Source organism: Chionomys nivalis, chromosome 7, assembly GCF_950005125.1.
Source record: "Chionomys nivalis chromosome 7, mChiNiv1.1, whole genome shotgun sequence".
NCBI classification, from domain to species: Eukaryota; Metazoa; Chordata; class Mammalia; order Rodentia; family Cricetidae; genus Chionomys; species Chionomys nivalis.
In genome coordinates, this window is record NC_080092.1 from 28,689,574 (window position 1) to 28,714,251 (window position 24,678).

Below are 24,678 nucleotides of genomic sequence, written 5' to 3' on the forward strand. Positions count from 1 at the left end.
GCCAGGTGACTGCTGCTGTGTCAGCCAGAAGGCAGCCAGGAAGTTGACAGGCTTCCTGGTACTGCCATGAGGTCAGCGAGGGATAAGGTCAGGAAAGGTCTACTGCCCACTAGAGTCTGTGATGTCTTTCCTGAGGGAGTCATGAGCTCTCACTGAAGGACAGAACCTGGGTGGGCATCCATGCATCCCCGGAGGACAGAGGCGGGTGGACATTGGGAAGCCCTGCCACTCAGGTGCCAGAGCTGAGCTGAGGATGCCTTTGGTTTGGAGTGCTCGAAGGGATGGGAGCCTAGGTGACATGCTGCCAGCATCCTGGGGATTCAGTCCAGGTTCATCTATCCCAGAGTCAAGAACCCATGACTTGGCTTCTCTCTCTGGATAGAGAGTGGCAGTTTGGGGAGTAGGTTCAAAGGTCATAACACATTTACTCTTGACCATGGTTGATGATGCCAGGAACTTCAGAAGTGTGACTAGCCACGGCCCGATTGGCCTGACTGTGGCAGGATACCCTTTCCCTAGGAGATAAGATAGCAGAGAAGGCATTTGGGCCCCGTCCACCCTTAGACACGGTTTACGGAGACATAACTAGCCCCGTGACACGTAATTCGCAGACCATTGCTCTTATTTCATTCCCACATCACAGTGGAAAGTTGGAACATCATAGATCTTAACAGATGAGATAACAGAGCTGTCCTGTGGGCATTGCCCTGCCTCCATTGATTGTTGTGAAGCCACGGGCAGTAAGTGCTCTCTGAATGTAGACAGCTCCAGAGGCTTCCTTAGGGCAGCCCTGTAAGCAGCTGCATCTCAGCCATGGGTGTGTGCCAGGGCTGATGACAGGCCCTGAGTCACAGTGACTACTCCCTGCTCACTCTGTTCTTCGGCAGAGCAGGCACCGTGACTGGCTCATGTTGCCATCCTCAACAGCTCTCGTGGTGCCAGATGCATAGCTAGAACGGCTGTCTTCCCAACAACCACGAACACCATTGTTTCTCCTTGCCTGTGTGTTCCACTTCTGGAGATTCAACCAACAGTGAATCAAATATTCTTGGGAAAAAATGTTTTCTTGAACATGTATATTTTTCTTGTCATTATTTGTTAGACAATATGACATCTTTAACGGATTTTTTTTTCATTTCAAAAGTTTTCAGCCATGCGGCAGTGGCACACTTTGTAGGCAGAGACAGGTGGATCTCTGTGAGTTCGAGACCAGCCTGGTCTAGAAGAGCAAGTTCCAGGACAGGTCCCAAAGCTACAGAGAAACCCTGACTCGAAAAACAAAAAACAAAAAAAAAAGTTTTATTATTTATTTATCTAATGTATATATGTGTGTGTGCCTGAGTATATGAATGTGCATCATGTGTGTGCAAGGCCTGTAGAAACCAAGAGAGAGCCAGGTCCCCTGGAGCTGAAGTAATAGGCAATCTGAACTGTCTGACGTGGGTACTCGGACCAATCCAAAAAAGAAGCAAGTGCTCTCAATTGCTGAACCATCTCTCCAGCCTCAGCATTTACATTTTATTTGGCACTATAAGAATCTAGAGGTGATACAAAATATTTAGGAAGACATGAATAGGCTATACATTAATCACACAGTATTTTATATACAGTCTGGGATGTCTGTGATTTTTTTGTTTTGTTTTCTTGGGAGTCTGGACCCTGTGGATACCAACAGCAAGAATCCTGTGGGGTTTAGGCAATAATTAGAACACGTGCAATCTCAGTAAGTGAAGAGATTAGATAACTCAGCGCACATCTTTGAGTTCAGTCCTGGGTGAAAGATTGTCACATGATCTTATTTAAGGATATTTCCTCACCAGTGAGCGATAGCTGCCTCGTTAGCATGGGACAGTTGGGATGGGTAGGAATGCTGGCTGTTAAGTACCACTTAGCTTCCAGGCACAAGGACACTTGTCTTTATTTAATCACTCAAGATCTCTGATGAGTTAGTACGTTAGCATTTTTATTTTAGCGATGAGGAAATTGAGGCTCAGGGTGACACAAGATGTTTCTTGGGGAGTGTGCGATTGTTGAGCCTTAGAGCTAAATCTAGAACCTCGGTAACCTTTGCCTCAGGCCTCTGTGCTTTCTCTGATCGCTTTTTCCTGGGTCTTTAAAGTGTTAACTTATGGTTGTCATATGTCATGCTAGATTTAGAGGTTTTAAGGAGTCACAGTCTAAAGCCCCGTAATGGTTCAGGGAGATCCAAGTGCTCTGAGATTCCGTGCCCTATTTCACAGAAGGGTTCATGGCCCCTTATAAAGTGAAGAACCATCTAGCATATGAACCTATGCAACAGACTTTTCCAGAACCATAGGCACTGACCAGAGTTCTGTTCCACTTCTCTTATCCACAGAGGACTGGTTATAGTGAGAAGTAACCTCAGCTACATCATCGAGCCTGTCCCTGGCAACGACAGCCAACACCGTATTTACAGATCTGAACATCTCAAGCTGCCCCCGGGGAACTGTGGGTTCGAGCACTCTGAGCCCACCGCCAAGGACTGGGCCCTTCAGTTTACACAGCAGACCAAAAAGCAACCTCGCAGAGTGAGTTTTTAGGTCCTCACTGGAACTGGCAGACTGATCTGAGCTTGTCCCCTCTGTACACCCTTACTTTGGCCCCAGAAGTACTTCTAAATTGAGGAAGGATTGGTGAGAAAGAGGAAAAAGCCCCTCGCCCTTTCTTTCTTGGGATTGTTTAGTGAGATGCCAACATAAGAGAACCACTGTGTATAGAATGCTCTGAGATGCTGATTTCTGAAACTGTATAAGGTTAAAAAAATGTCTACTTCCGCTCTTGGAACAGCCACCTCATCTGCTGTACAAAATGGTTTTTGTTCACAGTGAAAACAGAGGCCTGTGGTCTCAAGGTTGTTTGGGAACTAAGCTGCCGGCACGTTCCCTCATGGGTTGTTGGCCTCGATTTTGCCTGTACTATCCAGTTTGGCTTCTTGGTTTTTGAGAAAATAAGATTAGATCCCATGGCTCAGAAAGCCCTCTAGCAATAACCAGTTGCAGATGGAGGTGGTGGGCTGCAGCCAGGACTGTTCCTAACCCCTAAAGTTAAAAGAAGGTCACAGGTTATTAACCAGCATGGTTTCTCAGCAGCTTTTTGGGATGAGCTGGAGTCAACCGTTTCTATGGCACTGATCTGCTTCTGTGTCTTCCCTAGATGAAACGGGAAGACTTACAGTCCATGAAGTACGTGGAACTGTACCTGGTGGCTGATTACTCAGAGGTAAGGGGTCAGCCGTGGGTTTCAGCAGAAAAACCTCTCTCTTGAGGCTGCTTTGCCGAGATGTGGACACGCTCATCTTTTTCTGGTTTATCGTATAAACTTGACCTTAAATCTGGCCAAGGGCTCTTTCAGCCATTTTAAACAGTCAGGAAAAAAGAAATCAACAATAATCAGAAGCTGAGGAAAGCGCTTAGTGTGGACACTAAGGGCGTGACTTAGTGGGGGTTCTGATATCTGTTCTTAGGATGGTCTGTAGCTCTTCAGAGAATCTTGCAGACCTCTGTCTTACAAAGGTAGCAAGTTCCCCTGTGGCTTATCAGATGCTATTTTCTCACATGTATCTATTTTCATGTTCATGTTGGTGTTCCCCAAATGTCCCCAGAGCCGCAGCGTATGCGGCACCTGGGAACCGTGAGAAATGCAAATCTCTGAGCCTTGCTCCAGATCCCTTCAACCCCAGATTGTCAGGGTGGGACCCCACAACCCATGTTTTAATAAGACTTTGGGGGTAGTTTTAATGCATAGCAGGTGATCTTGGGAGCCACCAGCCTAACAGAGCAGGGTAGCCCCTTAATTCAGATCCCTCAAATGGGACAGGCCCTAAAGTTTCACAGACACCCACACACCTGGCTCCAACATTTGTTTCACTTTCTTGGGTGACTTCCTGATTCTTCTTCTATGATGTGCCGGCACAGTGCTTGGCATGAGATTACAGCCTGAGCCGCCCCTTATTCTGGAGTTCAGAGCAGAAGCCCAAAACCCTTGTAGTTCTAGAGCACGAGAGCCACTAAAATGGTCCCTTGGCGATGCCTAGAATGCACACAGGGGACTGGGGAAAGCCTCTCTGAGGTAGGTGGCAATGTTGATGGTGACAGCTCAGATATAAAGAGAATTATCCCGAAATCAGAGGAGTCCTGTTTCCTTCCAACAGCTGACATAATATGGTATAGGGACCATGCCCCTACCACCCATATTTCCATTAACCAAGTTTTCCTTCAAGTCCCACATCATGCAGGGCTACAACCACAGCCAAGCAGACTTCTGTGACCTGGCTGAACAGTTAACCAGAACTTTCTGTCTTCCACGAAAGCGGAGCTCATCACTCTGTCTCAGGTCCCCTCCACTTGGGGCTACGGCTTTCCCAGAGGCCTCAACCTAGGTGACTTTGCCTTTTCCACAGCCCCACAGTGTGGATCAGGGGAAGTTTCGGGGGGCTGGGAGGGAGTGTTCAAACCCAAGTTTGAGAGCTGCCTTTGAGTGCTTAGAGGTAGGAAGAGATGGCCCCTGAGCTCCTTAAAGAAAGGGAGGAGTTCACTGGGCAGAGGTGAAGGGCTTTCAAGGGAGGGACCATTGTGGTCACTTTCAGAAGAGTTTAGCCTTTGAACTGATATTGGCATTATTTTGTTTTTCCCCCAGCAGCTACGGGTGGGTGGGTCCTCATGTTTTTGTTTTCTCTCAGAGTGCTGTGAGGATGGGAATGCAGTGGCAAAGGCTGGTTTTAAGACCAACCAGGCCCTCTACTCAGCCCTGTCCCACACCATCACCTTTACCACTCTGTATCCTGAAAGTTGCTGGGAGAAAGCGAAGCACCTTCCCCCAGGATGGTTCTCTAGTTAAGCCTTGCATCCAGTGTCATCTGAAACAGAGGTCTTTGACCATTTTTTCCCAAGATGCAAGATCCTTTGATCAGATAAAGGTCCTGCACCTAGAAACCCCACTGTCCCAGTTAAAAGGAGGAGGATTACTCCTTTTGCCCAGTGGGTCTTTGTTGCAGGGTTTTATAAACCACTGCATGTGAGTCTCCAGCAGGCACAGAAGGTGAAGATGGTGAGCCTTCAGCCTCCTGATGTCTAGACTCACAGCAAGCCAGGGAGGAAACGTGTCTGCTAGAAGGTGCCTTCATGACTGTGGGGCCGTCCAGAGAATCTTATTGTTGCAGAAGGGTGCACCTTAAGCATCAGCAGCATAGGCATCTGTACCCCCTTTGCTAAGGGCTGTGACTCTTAACTTCCTGGTAGGCGAGGGGCTTTCTCAGTTCTCAGGGTCATGAACAACTCTCAGCTGTAAGGCTTTGAATGATTCGTGTTGGGGTGCAATAGGCCAGGCAAGATTTGCGAGCCCCAGAATCGGCAGGCAGACATGTATTCCTGGCAGTTAATCTGAGACTATGGGAAGATAAATGAAGGGAAGGATGCACAGCAGCCTTCTCCTCTGGGCTCTGAATTCACAGCAGTGAACGGGGTCTCTGGGTGGGAAAGCAAGTGCCGAGAATTGAGGCTGTGGTATTCGTGTCTAGAGAGCTGTCCACAATAGTGAGCCAGTAGCGTCTCTCTGCCTAGTTCTAGGTGAAGCTTCTGACCGTATCCATTCCATAGGTGTGCGGAGTGTAAGAGGGCTCTTTGGGTGATTCTGGGCATTTGCTCATTCATCAAGTGAAATAGAATGTTAGAGCAAAGAGTCTGGTTCATATCAGAGAAGGGGAAAGAAGGGCTGTAGACAGAGACCTTTAAGGGACTTGGTGGTACCAGCAGGCTGTGAGGCATGTGGGAAAGGCTCACACACTGTCCCAGAAAGTCTAACACTGAGACACATTTTTCTCATGATCAGGGGTTGTAAACCCTAGCCATGGCCATGTGAACCTACCACATGTTTCTATGAGTAGTATACTGGAGGCGAGCCACAACCTTTGGTTTATGGTAGCCTGGAAGTTTCTAAGCCCCCAAGGCAGAACTGGGAGGTTGCAGTCCGCCAAGCGGAACTGGGTAGTTGTGGTCCACCAAGCGGAACTGGGTAGTTATGGTCCCCAACCAGGTGGTCCACCATGCTGAATGAAAAATGTTTACTCTGCGTTGCTTTACAGAGTAAGCTTACCAAACCCTGCTCCAGAATCTTCTGGGAAACGTGATACACTGCCTTAACTATGGTGGCCTTATTGGGCCTTACTGTTTGAGGACAGGATTAAATTATCTGGAAGCCTGAAATCTCATTGCTGCATTCTAATAAATATTTACTAAATGAATGGAAATACTCTGCCACAGGGCCAGTTTAGCAGCCGGGAAGTCTTCCTAATGGAAACTTCTAGATTAAACATTCCACAAAGGTCTGTGCAATAGGGTCCTAGTATTTAACTCTGTAGGAGGTAAGGATAGCGGTGTCTCTTCTGGTGAGTGACAGTTCCAAGGAAGTCAAGGAATTGCCTAGAATCTACAAGAGAAAAGCAAGTGGTGCCTTTCTCTGTATGAGGGCTGGGACACAGCCCTTGCCCAACAAACACTTGAGGGTATTTTATTTAGCGGTTTGTTCTTTTTCTTCTTTGGGTATTCTGGTGGAGCAGGAGGGAGGAAACATGGGAGAGCTTGAGGCTGAGCATACACAGTAGCTAGCTACAGTGAATCACTGGGTATCCAGACCCTGTGTAAGAACAGCAGTAAACAGGGACGTCCATCATCTGGGGTGGGGGGAGGTCACAATTTTCAATTTTTTATCTTTACATCCTGATGATTTTCTTACTTCATTATTGAAGGCAAAAGACAGAGGTTTGTCCTTTTCAGACAGAAGTGGTAAATAGGAAACCTCCTTTTGGGACTCGAGGCAGACATTCTAATCGAGTACAGCACAATCTTCTCTCCTGTGCTTGATTATCAATGTCTAACTTCACAGACACTACAGAAGGCACTGCCAGTTGGAATGGCATGCAAGGCAGCACCTGTCTGCTGATGCCACGTGGTCCTGTTGGCGGCACCCTCTGTGTGACATTGGCATGGCCCTCCTCTGCAGTTATTCTGTGCAAGTTCTCAGCAGGTTTCTTAGCTCTTTTCAATCGCGTACCTCTGGGATCTGTCATTGTACTTATTTCTGGCTCTCTCCCCATTGTAGTGGAAGCTCCTGTAGTCTTGGGGTCACCATGTAACATTTGTATCCCCACTTTGTGCTAAGCACAACAGCATATCCATAGCGTCATTCAGCAACCATTAGATTAGGGTTAACTGACCACATGCAGGAAAGCTCTGTAAGATGTAGGAAGGTGGCGTCCTAGTGGGGTGATGAACAAAGCAAGAGACCAGTCAGTCCCTCTTCCAACTAAGCAGTTAGCCAGAGGCCTTGTAACTTAAAGTACAGGAAAACAGGACTTACTTGAAGGGCTACAGGACGATAACTGGGTCCGCCCCTGTGCTGTCTCGAGCTTGGTGATGGAGGTGCCAAGCGGGATCTCTGTCAGGTCCTACCCTTGGTGAACTGTGGGAAGCACCATGGCCTAAAAATGCTTGCACGCCAAAGACAGGAGGGTAAGAGCACATACGGGTCCCAGAACAGTCCTTGGATGAGAGCTGTGAGAGGGTCTCACCTGGTTCTGTTTGTCTCATTTAGTTTCAGAAGAATCGGCGTGACCAGGATGCCACCAAACACAAGCTCATGGAGATCGCCAACTATGTTGATAAGGTGAGACCAGGTGTGCTTTCTGGGGGAGGTAGTGGCACCTGAGACGGTCTGCAGGACAGGAGGTCACACCTCCCTGAACTCCTGAATTGGGCACCCCCAGCAGGTCCTTGAAGGGGTGCTCGGTGCCACAGCTGCTGGGGAGGGGAGCACGGCAGAACCCTGACTGGAAAGCAATTTCTTTGGGTTGAGTGTTTGGGTTTTGTCGGTTTGTATGGGTGTTTGGGGTGTTGTTTTGCTTTGTTTTAATTTATAAAGTACAAGCATTGGCTTCACTCAGTGGCTTTCAGTTATTTTTATGGTTTTCTGGTGGAATCTGTAAGAATGAGATCTTATGCCCCTGCCTACGGAGAGGTCAGCGGCAGTAAACAGCAGCCAGACCCACGGCTCTGTCCCTCTAACCTTCCTCATATCTGAAGTGGCTCTTGAGGAGCTTTGGGCAAGGAAGAGCCTAATTTAGGAAGGCTTTGAGGATGTGTGTCAGAGTTCCTTCTAGGTGAAAGCCCAGCATTCCTTTGACTTAGGAGGGGTTGAAGTGGGTCAGGCCCAGAAGGTACATAGAACCTTTAAAAGTCAGGGTGCTGTCTGTCTAGGGCCGATATGTGAAACAGTCTGAGGATCCCCTCTTCTGGGAAGACTACAAATGGCTGTTTCTGTGGTCAGGATTGTTGAGAACATGCACTTAGGAAATTAGCAGAGCTTTGAGCTGCACTGAACAGGACAATCTCAGACCTGTCTATGTAGAAGCAATTTCCATCCCAAGAGCACAGAGAAGGGAACATGGCCGTGAGAGCTCCTCTTCACAGGCTAACAGTGTGGACTTTAGAAAGTAGACCTCGGTGTGCACTTTGGTCACGTGCCTCCTTTCAAGGGCTGGAGAAGGGGCGGTATCGATGATTGAACCTAGGGCTTCATGCATCCAAGGCAAGTGCTCTGCCACTGACCTACAGTCTCAGCTCTTGGATCACAGATCTCTCTGAGGCTCTGATAACCATTTCAGGACACTGTAGAACTTGAAGGCTTAAAACTCTTGACCTGCTCGAAGTTCTGGGTCCCAGCCGCTGGCCTGGAGAGACGGCTCAGCCGTTGACCCATAAAAGTTTTAAACATTCAGGGCTGAAAAATGCAAATTTGGTCACTGTGAAGTCATTAAAGGAGAAGTTCTCAGCCTTGTACTCCACCTCCCCCCACCCCCACTCCCTCGTCCTCCTCAGCTGTGGAAGCAGGCCGCTGGCATGTAACAGGTGAAAGTCAAACACTGGCCTTTCCTAGAGGAAAAGATTCTAGGGGCATAGTAGGGGCCTAGATCCAGCTCCGACCTCAGCAGCAATGGCATCTCAATGATCCCACAACCAAACACTTAACATCTGGGAAAGTGTGTTTTCCCCGGGAGGTGGAGGGGAGAATACAGGAAGCTGATCATTCTGCCACCTGTGTATCAGCCATTGTCCTGGAGGCCAGGGAGCTGGAGGGCTTGGCCGGCTAGCTGTCTGGCTTTAGGAATTTTCCTCCTGTACTGGGTGATGAGAACCTACCTCTAGGCACTGATGGAAAATGGAAGTGGTATGTTGGTAAACACATCAAACAAACGAACCCAAAGCATCAACAACCAAAGTGAAAGCTGTGGGACAGAAGTAGCTGCAGACCACAGGTGCTGGAGGAAGCCTGGCTCCTTGCTGGATGGTCCATGCGTAGATGCCTCTAACTTCCCTCCCAGCACACGAGGTTAATTGCTCCCTGGAGGGTGAGGCACAGGAGCGAGCGCCTCTGCAACTTGCTGAGCCAGCTCCTGGGATTGAACGTTATGGCACTAAAACTGGAAGGGAGACACCCATGTGCTGAATCAGGAGCCCAGTCTACAGCCTTTTCCCTGAACTGTAAGCAAAGCCAAGTTCACTTCCCTAAAACACTCCTTAGTGAGGCAAATCCAGATGCTTTGGGCTTTCTGTAATGATTGACATGGCACAAGATGCAATCAGGAGCCCATCCCGGCTGCAGTCCCTTAGGGGCAAGTGAAGGATCGAGATGTATGTGTGTGTATGTATAGTGTAGTATAGTATATATAGTATATAGATTGTGTGCTATATGATCCCAGCTCTCTAGCAGCAGATGGTCACAAGGGCCCTGAGGGTATGATCTCAGTTCATCCTGGCTCCAGAGTCTTCCTGCTGAGACGTTGGGCAAATTTCTTAACTTCTCTAAGCCCGAGTCCTTGCCTTGCTCATGAAAAGTGCCTGATACACAGTGGTGCCCCAGTTATTATTTTTAGCTGAGGACACCCGCCCCCCTTTTGATTGATGTAATCTGTCCTTTTGTGGCCTCTGTGTACACGAGAGTTTTTTTTTTTCCCTGTTGTTTTTGGCGTGGTATATAAAGTGCCTGCTAGGCAGGCATAAGGAGCTGCTGTCCCAGCACCCATGGTGGCATTGCGCCTGTAACCGTGTAGCTGGTGGGGGAGTTAGGGGATAGAGACAGGTTTCTCCATGGACCTCACAAGCCAGCCAGACTGAATCAATGAGCTCCTTGTTTAGTGAGAGACCCTGTCTCAATGATGTGGGGAGAGTAATGGCAGAAGGCCCAGCACCGACCTTTGGGCTCCACGTGTACATGCGCACACACAGGGCACATGCACACACACAGGGCACATGCACACACACAGGGCACATGTACACACACAGGACACATGTACATATAACATACACAGTCACTGACTCAGTAGCACCAAGGTCAGATCATTAAAGAACTCCTTGATGGGTGGGGTTTTTCCCCTCCTTTCTCTTCTTACCTCAGTGTTTCCTAAGCAAGATACTCCAGTTTGGGCACCAGAACGCATCTCTCTGAAGATCTCACTTGCTTCTTCCTGGAGCCAGTGGCAGGAGAGTGACCCCAGTGGCAGGAGAGTGACCCCAGTGGCAGGAGAGTGACCCCAGTGGCAGAAGACTGACCCTAATGGCTGTGCTCTGAGCTCCTAGTCTGGGCAGTGAGAGGACCTGGCCCTTCTGTGTCTTGGCAGTTTTACCGATCCCTGAACATCCGGATTGCTCTCGTGGGCTTGGAGGTGTGGACACACGGGGATAAGTGTGAAGTCTCCGAGAACCCGTACTCTACCCTTTGGTCCTTTCTTAGTTGGAGGCGCAAGCTGCTTGCCCAGAAAAGCCACGACAATGCACAGCTCATCACGTGAGTAGGCCTTTTCTGGTGGTGGTGCATCAGCTTTGGCTGCAGAAGGGGTACTCTGCCGGCCATGGGGTACGAAGTTCACCCAGTCTTTCCCCAGGGGGTGAATCAGTTGTGCAAGAGCTCCCTTGCTCCCTGCCTAATTAACCAGGCATTTTTCAGACCCAGCACGCCTTGCGAAAATGTTAAAAAGTCTAAGAATGATAACAGTCCTCTGACGTGTTTCCCACCCATGTGAGAAAATGAGCTGCACCCATAATGAGCTGAGGCTCGTGACTGTCTACTAGGGCAGTGAATGACTCCTGGTCACAGCTAACAGCCTGCCACAAACGTTCTTCTAGACAATCAGCTGCCCCCACCACCACCACCGCAGGGTGCAGGTCCCCAGCTCCTTCTCATGCTTCTCCAAATGTCTCAGGGCTGAGTGCCTGGGGAGGGCCAAGTGGCAGCCTGTAGGACCCTCATGGGAAGGCTTGGTGGGAGGAAGCGCTGGCCAAGGACTGTGTTGAGTTTTCAACTGCCTCTGAGAGAACAGAATACAGCCCCTCCAGGGGGGTCGGGATATACCAATGTTGGCCTTCCAGGGTAATTTGAGGCGGCCACACCAAAACACCCGTAGATAATGAGCTTCTGCTTCTTTCCCTGAACACAGCCGAGTCAACAGTCATTCCAACCCCGATACCTTAATTTACCCTCTCATAGCAACTGGGATTGCCAATATTTACTTGTCCCTAAAACCTGAGTGGTCACTTGAGGACCGTCCACTCACTGAGCGAGTCTTTGTTTACGGAGACATTTGGCCTGAACTCTAGAACACCTTGAATCTGTTTACAGTAGGCTTCTCCAGAACTGAGTGTTAGTTTGTAAAATGACAAGTGGGGCTTCATTCACTGTCTAGTGAATCTAGGAAGCAGGCGTTCAGCAGACATCCATTTATTCCTCCTTGCCTGCTCTGCTCGGGTGCAACAGAGAGAGGGACATGTTAAACTGGGGGTGGGGGGGACTGAAGCTGCTGACATGTTAGGACCGTCACTGAAGAGCAGAGGCGGAAGCAGCTCAGGCCTCTCCCAGCTGTGGTTTGTGAGGCTCCCAGAGAGATGCAGCTGTTTCCTTGGTCCGTGTGTGATTTGAGGACTGAAACATCAACTCCACAGCTGCTTCCCAACTTCCCAGCTTTTGCCCCTATGACACATGCCACCGGTGTCCTGGGCCCCTGGTCACCGGTGGACGTGAACATGATTCACTGGGGCACCACAGCCTGTGCCCCACCCTTTCCCTGTACTCCTGCCTCTGACCTCTCTTTGTGAACCAGGAATGGGGCACAGCTGGTCAGGCCCTGCCTTCTTCCTTTCGGAGTCTTTGGGCACATTGTGAGGGCAAAGTGACCTTTCTTCTGTGCTCCTGAGGGAGTGACTGAGAGGAAATAAGAGGTGTGGTACCCTAAAAGTTGTCCAGTTGGCTGGTTACCAGACTCATCCCTTTGGGAATAATCTGGGAATGTCAATGGGGTCAGTGCACAGTGGGGCAGCCTGTCCCAGGGGAACAACTCTCTCAGCCCTCACCTGAAATCCCTATCTTTTTTCTTCCTGCAGGGGCAGGTCCTTTCAAGGTACTACCATTGGCCTGGCGCCACTCATGGCCATGTGCTCTGTGTACCAGTCTGGAGGTGTCAGCATGGTGAGGCTCAGACCATACACTGGTACTGCACACGGGGACAGTGACTCTCAAGACAGGAGGCCAGCTTGAAAAACCGACTTAAAGCGCATTAAAAAGAGCAAATGTTTCCAATGAAGTTATCAGGTCCCAAGGATGCTAAATTTTCATTCATCCTAGATTATATTGGCTTTTAAGCACTTGTATAAACAGACAGACCTCTAGATCTCTCGTGTACTATTCCATATCAGGGACTGGAGGAGTGAGAGTAGGGACCTGGGGAAGAGGACAGAGGCGGAAGTATTTCTAGTCCAGGTCTTGAGTCCTCGGGTATTGCGTTGTGAAATGAACACCTTTCTCAAGAGTCACAGTTAGGAAATGTCTGTCTTTTGAAATTCTGACTCAGCGAGAGTAGGGGGTTTGTTTTGCTTGTTTGGCTATACAGTTGTGGCTGATCTGGAAGTCACTGGGTAGACCAGGCTGGCCTCAGTCTTGCTATCTAGCAGAAGGTGACCTTGAAGTTCGGTTCTTCCTGATTCCAACGCTAGGTGCTAGGACTAAAGGCCTGCACCACCTTGCCTGGTATAAATACCCTTTTTGCTGCTTTTGTTCTCCTGGTTGGTTTTTGTTGAGGTGGGCCCAAACAGCCTGGGCTCAAATGGCCCTCCTGCCTCAGCCTCTCTATAGGTTTGTATCAGTGCGATAGCTCTCTACTCATGTTATGCCAAGCTCTGTTCTTTATGGTTTTTTTAAAAGTTTTTTTTGTTTTGATGATTAAGGTCTCACACTGTGCCAGGTTGTACATGGGGTGCTCTCAGAAAACAGTGAACCAAATGTCGGTACTGCTCAACTCAGGGTGCTGTTCCAGGTATCAACAGGGCATTCACAGTCTGCAACTTAAAAGAACACAGGAAACAGTCTTTTGAACATGTGATTTCCTGGTGAAGACAGTGGCTTTAGACTCATTAATAGCAAGTTTTAGAGAGAGAGCCAGTGTGCTCAACATTAGGGCAATCAGTGGGAGCTATCAGGCTCAGGTAACGAAAAGGTGTGCAAACCTTTAATCCCAGCACTTAGAAGGCAGAGGCAGGATGATCTCTGAGTTCGAGGTCAGCCTGGTCTACAGAGTGAGTGCCAGGAAAGTCAGGTCTACACAGAGAAACTCTGTCTCAAAACGAAACCAAATGGGGACAGGGTAGGCAGAACAGGAATAAAACCCTGACCTTGAATTGAACTCTTCTCTGAACAGGACCACTCCGAGAATGCCATTGGCGTGGCTTCCACGGTGGCCCATGAGATTGGCCACAACTTTGGCATGAGCCATGATTCTGCACATTGCTGTTCTGCCAGCGCAGCCGATGGCGGGTGCATCATGGCAGCTGCCACTGGGTGAGTCAACCAGAAGGGTGATGTTGGGGGAGGGGAAGAGTGAGGTGAGAGATACCAGGTCAGTGTGACCCAAGTAGTCCTCCTAGATGGCCCCAGTGAAAATTTTAAACTGTTGATGAAGACATTTAGATGAAGTAGGCAAATGTGTTGTGGGACACTAAGTTCCTCCAAGCAGGTTGGTGCTGGTTGATCACTAGACTGAGTTAGTTTGCTATAGTTTTCAGTTTTCAGTAATAAAATTGGCCTCAACACACCTTTTTTTTTTTTTTTTTTTTTTTTTTTTGAGTGCACATGAGAGAGTGTCTTGCCCAATCTGATCTTCAACTTGTGAATGTAAGCACTCTGCCCACCCTGGTCATCCAATGTCTGGGGCTTTAAGTATGTGCTACCACACCCGTATGCCCAGTTCTTCAGGAACTGTCTTAGTTAAGGTTTTCATTGCTGTGAAGAGACACCATGACCATGGCAACTCTTATTGATTGGGGTTGGCTCATTACAGTTTCAGAGGTTCAGTCCATCATCCACCAGGGAAGCACGGTGGTGTACCGGTAGACCGTGGAGCTGAGAGTCCTACATCTTGCAGGCAACAGGAAGTGGACTGACAGTTACGCTAAGAGAAGCTTGAGCAAAAGAGACCTTAAAGCCCACCCCCACAGAGACACACTTCCTCCAACAAGGCCATACCTCCTATTAGTGACACTCCTTTAGGGGCCATTTTCTTTCAAACCACCATAGGAAGCTTCATGAGACCCTATTTTGATCAGAACCACAACGCTTGGTCCTTCCATGCCATCGCGGTCAGTGTTGCTGGATCCCAGGCCTCTTTGGGAACTCTGTAGTGTACAGAACAAGAGGAGAAGGGAGCCAGCCACCCATTCCTCAGGGAACCCATGGAGAATATGAGCAAGGCTACTGAGTCTGCAGCAGATTCTCTACACCATAGCTTCTTCTCATGTCTGTTTTCGGCATACACCATGGCGTTCTTCAGAACTCAGGCCACTCCCCAGAAGGCATTGTGGTAGAATTCTTATTTTCTTCCTCCATTCCAAACCACTGGGGTCTGCTTATGCTTTCTAGAGAAAGGAGGTTCAATGCAGCTTTCTTGTTTGCAGCATTAGTGTTTACTCCCCACTTCTTGGCTGCTGTGACCCCGAAAGGATGATGGGGACGTGTGGGTTACAACTCCACGGGCATATTCAAATTCCTTTGAGTTCATCGTGAAGTCCACCCCTTTCTTAGCCAATCCCAGTAGTGCAGTGGCCCTCAACCTTCCTAATGCTGCGACCCTTTAATACAGTTCCTCATGTTGTGGAAACCCCCAAACATACAATTCTTTTATTGCTACTTTATAATTGTAATGTTGCTACTGTTATGAATCATAACGTAAATATCTGATATGCAGGCTATCTGATGTCTGACCCCAAAGGGGTCACAACCTACAGAACTGCAGCAGTAGACAAATGGCTGACAGTTATATTCATTACGACTCTCATGTGTTTTTAGGTTATTCACACATTGTAGGTTAATGATGAATAGCGAGTTCCTTGGGGCATACTGTCGTACTGGAGGAAGCCTTCAGTGTTTAACCTTTAATTGGTGAGAATGAAGGGCAGCCTTACTGGGGCCTCTGTCCAGAGAGCCATGTGGTGACATAGCAGTTTCTCCATATTTATAGCTTGTTCTGTGTGTGCACTTGTGTGATTTTCCTACTCATGCCTACGATGATTTTAATTTACAAAGCAGGCACGGTAAGAGGTTAAAACCATGAACTCAAACTAGGCCATTTAAAACAGTGACGATAATAGAAGTTACTTCACGCTTAGGACGTGTCCATTTCCAGAAGTTTCTATTTAATATTTTCTGATCACTGTTGACTATGGGTAACCAAAACCATGGCCAGCAAAGCTGCAGATAAGGGACCTGCTGCACTTTAGGTTTGTTCCATAGCAGCAGGTGACTTGGGAGCTTTTGTATGTACTCTGGTGGTGGAGAGCTCACATATATGTATTGGCCAATGGGATTTGCTTATCTGGAGAACAGAGATCAGCCCTTTAGCCCATGAGTAAATGAAACCCGTGATCTCGGGCTTTCTGGTTCTGGTTTTTGTCGTGAGAAAATAGATACCCACCTGGCATTGAGCTGGCTGGTGTTCTGTTCGGCTCTCAGTGTGGAAACCTGTCTTAATGTACTTATTGTCCTTTACTTACTGTAGTTCCCTGGTGGGAAGGATGGATATTGCTGTTCTGTTTCTCAACTTCCATTTTTCATTTGTAAAAAGAAAAATGTAACCACATGGCATGCTGATCATTTCGTGATTCAGGATAAAAGAACTCTAAGTTCATGAGTTGACGAGTGTCCTGGGGCAGAAGGCATGGGTAGGGCTTTTATTTAGGTGGAGTTAGCTTCCTGGGTGGCAGAATGGCGAGCTCATGCCCCCTTGTTCTCCGACAGGCACCCTTTCCCCAAAGTCTTCAGTTGGTGCAACAGGAGGGAGCTGGACAGGTACCTGCAGTCAGGAGGCGGGATGTGTCTCTCGAACATGCCAGACACGCGGACGCTGTACGGAGGCCGGCGGTGTGGCAACGGGTACCTGGAAGACGGCGAAGAGTGCGACTGTGGGGAGGAGGAGGTGAGCGTGGGGGCCTGGCTAGAGAGAGGGGAGACCCTGCTTTGTTGTCAGAGCTTCAGGCCATCGGAAGGACAATGTGCCAGATCACTTCCTAGTTGCCAGCATTTCCTACACATGGCAACCACGGACCGTTTGTGTGTAAGATGTAGGCAGTCTCTAGGTGGATGATCTCTCCGGCCTCTGCCTCTGTGGGCAACGGCTCAAGCCACAGACCTCCCCAGAGGAGCCCCAGGTGGTGTCTTTGGCCCTCCAGCTGCCCCGAGTTTACTCTGGAGGCCTGAATTTACACAGCCAGAGGAGCGCGTGACGCTCACAAAGATGAGCACGGTGAGAAGCCTAAAGATGACAAGCTCGCACGGTCACGGTTTAGCCTGGAGAAGAGAAGCGGGGAAAGGGAAGCCAAGGAAGGAGAAGCAGAACTCTTATGGATGGGTCTTTCCTCCTTCGGAATGAGTGTGGAGCACACACCCCCTAGCTCTGTCATTTTTATCAGAAACATGTTTCTCTGAAAAAAAAAAAAGCAGAACTAGATTGCTTCGCCTCTGTTTTTTGAAGGATGAGAAAATGTTAACCCTTGCTTGACAGCTGGTGAACAGTAAGTGATATTGTGGCTGTGATACTTGAGGTGTCAGTATGGTCTCTATGTCGAGACATTCTTTTGGTTTTTCTACATGCATTTATTTTGTGTGTGTGCACATGTGTGTGTGCATGCGTATGTAGGTCAGAGAATAACACCAGAGAGTTGCTTTCTGTAGCGAGCTGCATGAAGCCACACCTGATGGCAATGTAGAGAGCTGCGTGGAGTCGCACCTGATGGTGCTGGCTCCCGCCCTCCGCGATCCCGAAAGTGAGTGCTCTCTGTGATAATCAACTCCTAATATCAACTAGGCATGACTTATGCTATTATCACGCAATGACTGTCAGCTGCTTGCATATGCGTGGACCTATGGGCAGTGCCCACCTGGCAATCTGAGTTTAGCAGCCCATGCCTACTTAAGGGCTGGGAGAGGTTTGCCTGGAGAGAGAGAGAGGAAAGAGAGAGAGAGAGAGAGAGAGAGAGAGAGAGAGAGAGAGAGAGAGAGAGAGAGAGAGAGAGAGAGAGAGAGAGAGAGAGATTTTACAATTGTCAAAAGGTCCTGAATAAAACTGCAGTGAGAAGAGCTCCGGTGGTCGTGTCATCCTTGCTGGCCAAGGTGGGCGTGACAGTTGGTGGCCCGTACCTTTCACCATGTGGAGCCCAGGGATCAAACTCAGGCTGTCAGGCTTGGCAGCGAGTCCCCCCCCCACCCCCCGCCCGGGCCATTTTCTGGCCTTGTTTTTAAAACATAACCCTGTAACTTTCAGAGTAAAGGCACTAGTGAAAGACTGAGAACCATGGACTAAAAGCAAGGATCCGCCCTGGACCTTCAGCAGAGAGGGAGCTCTGTTAGGAACGGTGCCGATGGGAGGATTTTGCAGGCTCAGTGTGACCTCATAATTAGAGGATATAATACCTACTGAGAATAGTCCCATCTACCACACAGCCCCATCTAAGCTGTGGTTTCTCTAAGGATGGTGCACCTGTGTCTCCTCTGGCAAATACTCATTACCTTCATAAAATCCTGCCAAGTGATGTTCTAGGGAGCAAAAAACAGGGCAGGGCAGGGCAGGCAGGCTGGGGCTGGAGGTGGCAAGGGCGCCCCCTGCTGGACTCTGACTCTTGCCCTGCTGCTGCAGAGGCCAAAAGCTATCTGTTGTTGCCTTCCTAGGAATGTAAAAACCCTTGCTGCAATGCCTCCAACTGCACTCTGAAGGAAGGGGCCGAGTGTGCCCATGGGGCCTGCTGTCACCAGTGTAAGGTAAGTGCCCTCTCCCCCTGCCTCGGGCTCTGAGATGACAGGCTAGTGGGTGATGATTCTATTTCAGCCTGCATTAAAAGGTCTAGATGCAGGGATTGGGAGAATAGCCCGTGGTAGAATCTGTGCTGTTGGTGGTTTTTTTTTTTCCCCCTCTTTTGACTCTTGGGGGGGGGTGCGCCTCCCAGCTCTCAAATAAATACACATGGAGACTTATTATTATTTATAAATGCCTGGCCTTAGCATGGCTTGTTTCTTGCCAGTTTTTCTTCACTAACCCCATCTACCTTTTGCCTCTGGGCTTTTACCTTTCTCTATTTTTGTATATCTTTTCTTTCCTTCTTATTCCATGTCTGGCCGTGTGACTGGGTGGCTGGCCCTTCCTTTTCTCGCTCCTTCGTCCTCTGCTCCGAGATTTCTCCCCCGTTTTATTCTCTCTGTCTGCCAGCTCCACTTTTCCTTTCTCCTGCCCAGCTATTGGCCGTTCAGCACTTTATTAGACCGTCCGGTGTTTTAGACAGGCAAAGTAACACAGCTTCACTAAGTTAAACAAATGCAACATAAAAGAATACAGCATATTTTTGCATCATTAACTAAATGATCCACAGTTATAAACAAATGTAACACATCTTAAAATAATATTCTCCAACCCTGTGCTTTCGTGCTCAGGGCCCTGGGTTCAACCCCAGCATTGCGAGGATGGGAAAGGAGAGAGAGAGAGACAGAGAGAGAGAGAGAGAGAGACAGAGAGAGAGAGAGAGAGAGAGAGAGAGAGAGAGAGAGAGTGTTCGGTATTTGGAACTGAGAATGTCCCTTCAACTAAACCTACTGTTTTTCCACCCTGGACATCCTTGTGTTCAAATTACCCCAAGAAGTATATACATATATACATGCATAAATACACACACGTATGTTTATGTGTATATATATGCTTTATATAAGATTAAGATATATATCTTTCTATTTTGAAACAAGATCTTGCTCAATTATTCAGGGTGACCTTGAGCTTACTCTGGAGTCCAGTTCTGACATCACCTCCCAGGTGGGATTGTAGGCCTCAGCCACCAGGCCCAGCTAGGCTTCATTTTTATTTGAACACATTAAAAAGAAAATCGTGATTTTGATTAACATCAGTGGTCATCTTGGTAGATGTCAAGTGCCAGGCTGAGAATGTTACACAGGTTTTCGGAGTCAAATCTTCACAGATGGCCCGTGGAGCAAATTTTATTGCCTCCGTTTTTAAGGGGAGGAAACCAGGGTCATTAGGACATGGGTGACATAGTCAAGGTTTCATCAGGGTGAGAACCCAGTTCTCCCTGACTTTGGAACCCACATTCCTAATATCCATGCATGAAATAATTTATTACTATTAATGATCACATAACTCTGAATAAGAGAACTTTTTAAATCTAAATCTGATCATTAAAAAAGTTCCAAAATGGAAAAAAATGATAAGTTTTAGTGACAAAATCTGACCCAAATGGATATGCGACTAATTATTGTCTTATGAAGAAAATATTTCATAATTATTTTTATTTCACCTTAATGTTGACTATAAAGCTTATCTTGGGTCTTGCTGGGTTATATAATACACATATATAGCAGCAAATATATTTATAATTATACACATTTATTCATACAGATCTGTACATATGCATTTAGACATATATATATATATATATATATACACACACACATACACACACTATTAATGATATTTGTACCTTTGTTTTCTCTTATTAACCTGAAATCTGAACTCTAGAGGAGCTTCAGAATAGAGCTGCGGCCTGTCCTGCCCTCAGATTGCCGAGTGCACATTGTATATTTGAGCGTGTGTATGGACTGAGGCTTCTCCTCTTTGCACTGGCCTTCCTCACACAGGCCCACTAGCAGAGGGGCCTGCCTGCTTTTTCTCCTGAGAACTTCTGGGTAGCATGGTCTCTGGGATCAAGGGAGGGCTTTGCTCGGAGTCACAGGTGTCCTTGGCTGGCTCAGGGGGACTTGGACATCATCTCTTTGACCTGGCAACCCCAGAGAGGCTGTGCTGGACTGAGTCCTTCAAGTCTCAGATGAAGGCAAGAGAATAAGCATGGAGTGACCTTTCACCCAGCTCCCGGATGTCAGATGGAGCCTCACAAAGGCTTCCTTGACTTCCAGCCTTGCCTGTGTGAATTCGGGCACTTCACCAACCATCTGAGGTCTCAGCTGTCTGTCTGCAGACCGGCATGAGTACTAGACACACTGCCGGGGGAAGCCGAAGTTAAAGCTTTTAAATTGGTTTTTATTGTTTTCCCAAATGTACTGTTGTCCGGTTCTTTAATCTACAGAATAGGATAAGTAGCTGTATCTGTTTCACGGATATTGTGAGGTCAGATGACCTAAGTGTTTGGACAGCACTCAGCCTCACGCTTGGCCTGGCAGCGGGGATGTATTGTTGATGAAGAGTTTGGAGTCGCAAGCTTAGTGCAGCGAGACATGTCTTAGTACTCCAGAGGCTAAGGCAGGAGGATTGCCATGATGTCAAGGCCAGTCTGTGCTCAATAATGAGTTTGAGGCTAGTTTCAAGAACAAAACGTGAAGGCTGTAAATTGAAAATTCACACACATGCCAGTCTTCTGTGTGTGGGTATGTGCATGTGTGCGTGGGCATATGCGCGCATATCAGGGCACAGATCTGCCACTTACCACGAGACTCTGAGCATTGTGATTCACTTCTTTATATAGGACTGCCCCTCAAACTAAATGAAGTCCCAATGACACTTAGGCGAAGCTGCATAAAGGCAGTTATAATTGCCCAGGCACGAAATAAACTATAAATTGTTACGTACATATTATTTCTCGCCTGCTTCCTAAGAATGCTGTGAAAAGTTAGTGAGCTGCGTTTGCCTTTGTGGGTACAGTCTCGAAGGTGCTCAGTCACTGTTCATATCAGAAGGCCAATGACAGCCTGAGCTAATGAAGCCATGTGCTAATAGGTGCTGTGATATCAAGGTAATGGAAAATCGTGATCCGCGGATGAGAGGCTGATGAGCTCTTGGTTGAAAGGGTGGTGGGTCAGGGAAGAAGACATGACTTCTTTGCTCTTCTTGTTCTTCAACTCAGCTGGTGGCTCCCGGAACCCCGTGTCGCGCGCAGGTGCGGCAGTGTGACCTCCCCGAGTTCTGCACTGGCAAGTCTCCCCACTGCCCCACCAACTTCTACCAGATGGACGGCACCCCCTGTGAGGGCGGCCAGGCCTACTGCTACAATGGCATGTGCCTGACTTACCAGGAGCAGTGCCAGCAGCTTTGGGGACCTGGTAAGGACCCTGCTGGCGAGCTTGTTGTCTTCCAGCCACCGCTTCTGAGCCAGTCCCCCTGGCCACTTAGCATGGCCTAGAACCTTGGCTTCGGAGCGTGTTCAAACACCACCTCTCATCCTCTTAGCTCAAGGGAGACATCCAGGGGCAGTCAGGTGACAGGATTCTTCCTAGTCCCCCGAGGCTTTTAGTTCTAACAGGGTATTGGATAGCAGTACCCTGCCTTACACACACCAATGAAGTGGAAATGGAGACGAAAAGAAAATGCAAAAGACCCTTAAGCTACAAAAGATTCTTAACCTCAGCCATATTGAAGGAAAATAAATTGTAGCTACCATTAAATGGAGTTTTTATGTATCAGATCACAAAGACAGCAAGTGATATAATAAGGGCAACACCTATCATAATGCGGTGTTGTGGAGGGTCTGAGGAAACAGACCCCCTGGAGAAAGCAGTTTAGAGAGAGCAGAACCTTTAATGCACTTACTGGTCCCATTAGTTATCCTATATTAGGCTTAATTTTTTTTCCACTCACCCTTTTTTCTAAAAAGTTTTTACATGGAATATATGACGATATAAAAATAGACATATACAGTAAACATTTATTAATAATAAATCAAAAGGGAATTTATTATAAAATAATCTTTCACATATATAGTTTTGCCAGCACAAATTTACACTTTAATCAATGAGTGTCCTTGTTTGCTTTTTATATAAAGAATTAAATCTTGGCTAAATAGTTGATGGTATGGATCATAGAGGGTCTTCAGCACTTCTTAAAGGTTGATTGACATCATGATTTTACCATTATCAGTGGTAGGAACACCAACTCACATCAATATGTGGGACAAAAATTACAGAAATAAGTCTATGGTTTTACTAGAAATTGTTGGAAATTCTGTTTTAACCCCAAATCATGATTCATTTAGTAATTTTTATTTTTTGAGATATGGGCTCACTGTGTATTGATTGCCTGCTGGCCTAAAATGTACTGTGTAGGCTGGCCTTCAGCTCTCAGAGATCTACCTGCCTATGCCTTTCAAGTGCTGGGATTAAAGGCGTGCACCACACTCAGCTAGGATTATTGTTTGATTACTTGTTTTTTTTTTTTTTAAGAAACTCAAGTCTGCAACTCAAGCAGCAGTTTTACAAATCAAACCTTCTAACAAAATGCAAACATTAATCTGGTGCTTAACTACTGAGGTATAATAGGAGGGAAAACATTACATCTTTGTTTTTCTTGATTAACCCACTGCACAAGAGACAGCAAGCCAGCAGTACAAACACGGCCATTCATAATATAAAGTAGCCTCACATCTGAGCTGAGGGATTTCAGTGCCATTCATTGGTTGTGTGCAAAGTGTGCAAGTGTGTTGAGAACCACAGATGCCGTGAAGTCACATGATGTAGTATGGGTAAGCTCTGCCAGAAACACCTTGGATTCATTACACATTCTGTTTTTAATTAATTTGTGGTCACATTCAGAAACTCGTTACTGTTGCCCATTTTCTGAGCCCCTCTCCCAGGATCCAGATATGGAATTCCATCCGCCACCATTTCCAGGAGCTGGGAATTAATAGGACTTAGAAACAGCCTCCAGTTGTACTTGGGGATGGGTGTGAAGATGCTTTCAAAGATGTTTATTTTACTGTTGCCAGTTGTAGCAACAGTGTCCTAGGTGCCCTGTAGTACCAGCCAATTAAAAGTAACCCAGTTGAGTCATGCAATGAATGCCATGCTGCTGAGTTCCGTGTCCTGAATATGAGCACCCCTGCAACAAACTGAGTCACAGCACAAAATGCAGAACAGAAAGAGAGAAGATGCTTCCACTGTTTGTTTCGTTCTCTCAAGAAGATGCCCCAGAATCGAATGTAAGGGATGCAGAAGATAATGAAGATAGCTGGGCGGTGGTGGTGCACATCTTTAATCCCAGCACCTGGAAGGCAGAGACAGGCAGATCTCTGTGAGTTTGAGGCCAGCCTGGTCTACAAGAGCTAGTTCCAGGCCAGGCCCCAAAGCTACAGAAAAACCCTGTCTCAGAAAAAAACAAAAAACAAAAAAACAAAAGAAATTATTTTTTCCTAGAAAACACACAGCTAAAGATTGTTGGTTTTCTATGATACAGGAGAGAGAAAACATGGCAAATTATAAAGAAAAAATTCCAAATATATGGTTTAGCTCTTTAATGTTTTGGACATGGATTATTAATCTTTTGAAGGCCAGAAATAGGACAGCCCTTCTTCATTAGCAAGCAAGATAAGCATGCAACTACCATAGGTACACGTCTTCAATGAAGGGTTAAAACCAATCTAAAATAATTTGCCTGTAAAAGTTTTGATGAATATAGAAGTATCATATTGCCTGAGGCAGGCTTGCTCACTGACAGATGTTTCTTGCACACTAGGAGCCCGGCCTGCCCTCGATCTCTGCTTCGAGCGGGTGAATGCAGCTGGAGATACCTATGGAAACTGTGGCAAGGGCTTGAATGGCAAATACAGGAAGTGCAGCCCCAGGTGAGGACCACAGCACTGCCTGCCCCATGGGAGAAAGAGTGACCAAGTGATCCCAGCTCTGTCCTCTTCACTCCCACCTGGCTTGGTATGGCTGGCCCTCAGCTAGCTTTTAAACAAGCCAGTGAAAGCCTATATCTGTTCTCTCTCTGTTGTTTGATAATCATGGTTCACTTGGCCCTAAGGAAGTAATAAAGAAGCGTGTGTAGCATTGCTTCCTAGGACGTTGAGCAAGGTTGCTTTGGGGACTCTCTTAGAGCAGGGCAGGATAGCTGGACATGGTGGCACAGGCCTTTAATCCCAGGATTCAGAGGCAGGTGCGGGCAAATCTCTGTGAGTTTGAGACCAGCTTAGTCTACAAAGCAAGTTCCAGGACACCCAGAGCTGTTACACAGAGAAACCCTGTCTCAACAGGGCAGAAAATGGCCCTTTGAACTTTTTTTTTTTTTCCAGAGTGCTAAGATTATGGCCTGTTCTTTGATGAATCTCTGATTCATTTATCCCAGGCACC

The 24,678-nt window shown here is 47.4% G+C and overlaps 1 protein-coding gene across 1 annotated transcript in view; it reads left to right on the top strand.

Annotated features, from left to right (window-relative positions):
- Adam19 (ADAM metallopeptidase domain 19) overlaps nt 1–24,678 on the top strand; it is an 87,045-nt gene that overhangs the window by 48,442 nt on the left and 13,925 nt on the right. Inside the window, exons 6-15 of the mRNA XM_057774711.1 lie at nt 2,357–2,549; nt 3,175–3,240; nt 7,609–7,680; nt 10,691–10,857; nt 12,447–12,531; nt 13,757–13,896; nt 16,348–16,525; nt 18,274–18,363; nt 21,462–21,657; nt 24,062–24,170. Coding sequence (XP_057630694.1) covers nt 2,357–2,549; nt 3,175–3,240; nt 7,609–7,680; nt 10,691–10,857; nt 12,447–12,531; nt 13,757–13,896; nt 16,348–16,525; nt 18,274–18,363; nt 21,462–21,657; nt 24,062–24,170 — 1,296 coding nt within the window. The remainder of the gene's footprint in view (nt 1–2,356; nt 2,550–3,174; nt 3,241–7,608; nt 7,681–10,690; nt 10,858–12,446; nt 12,532–13,756; nt 13,897–16,347; nt 16,526–18,273; nt 18,364–21,461; nt 21,658–24,061; nt 24,171–24,678) is intronic.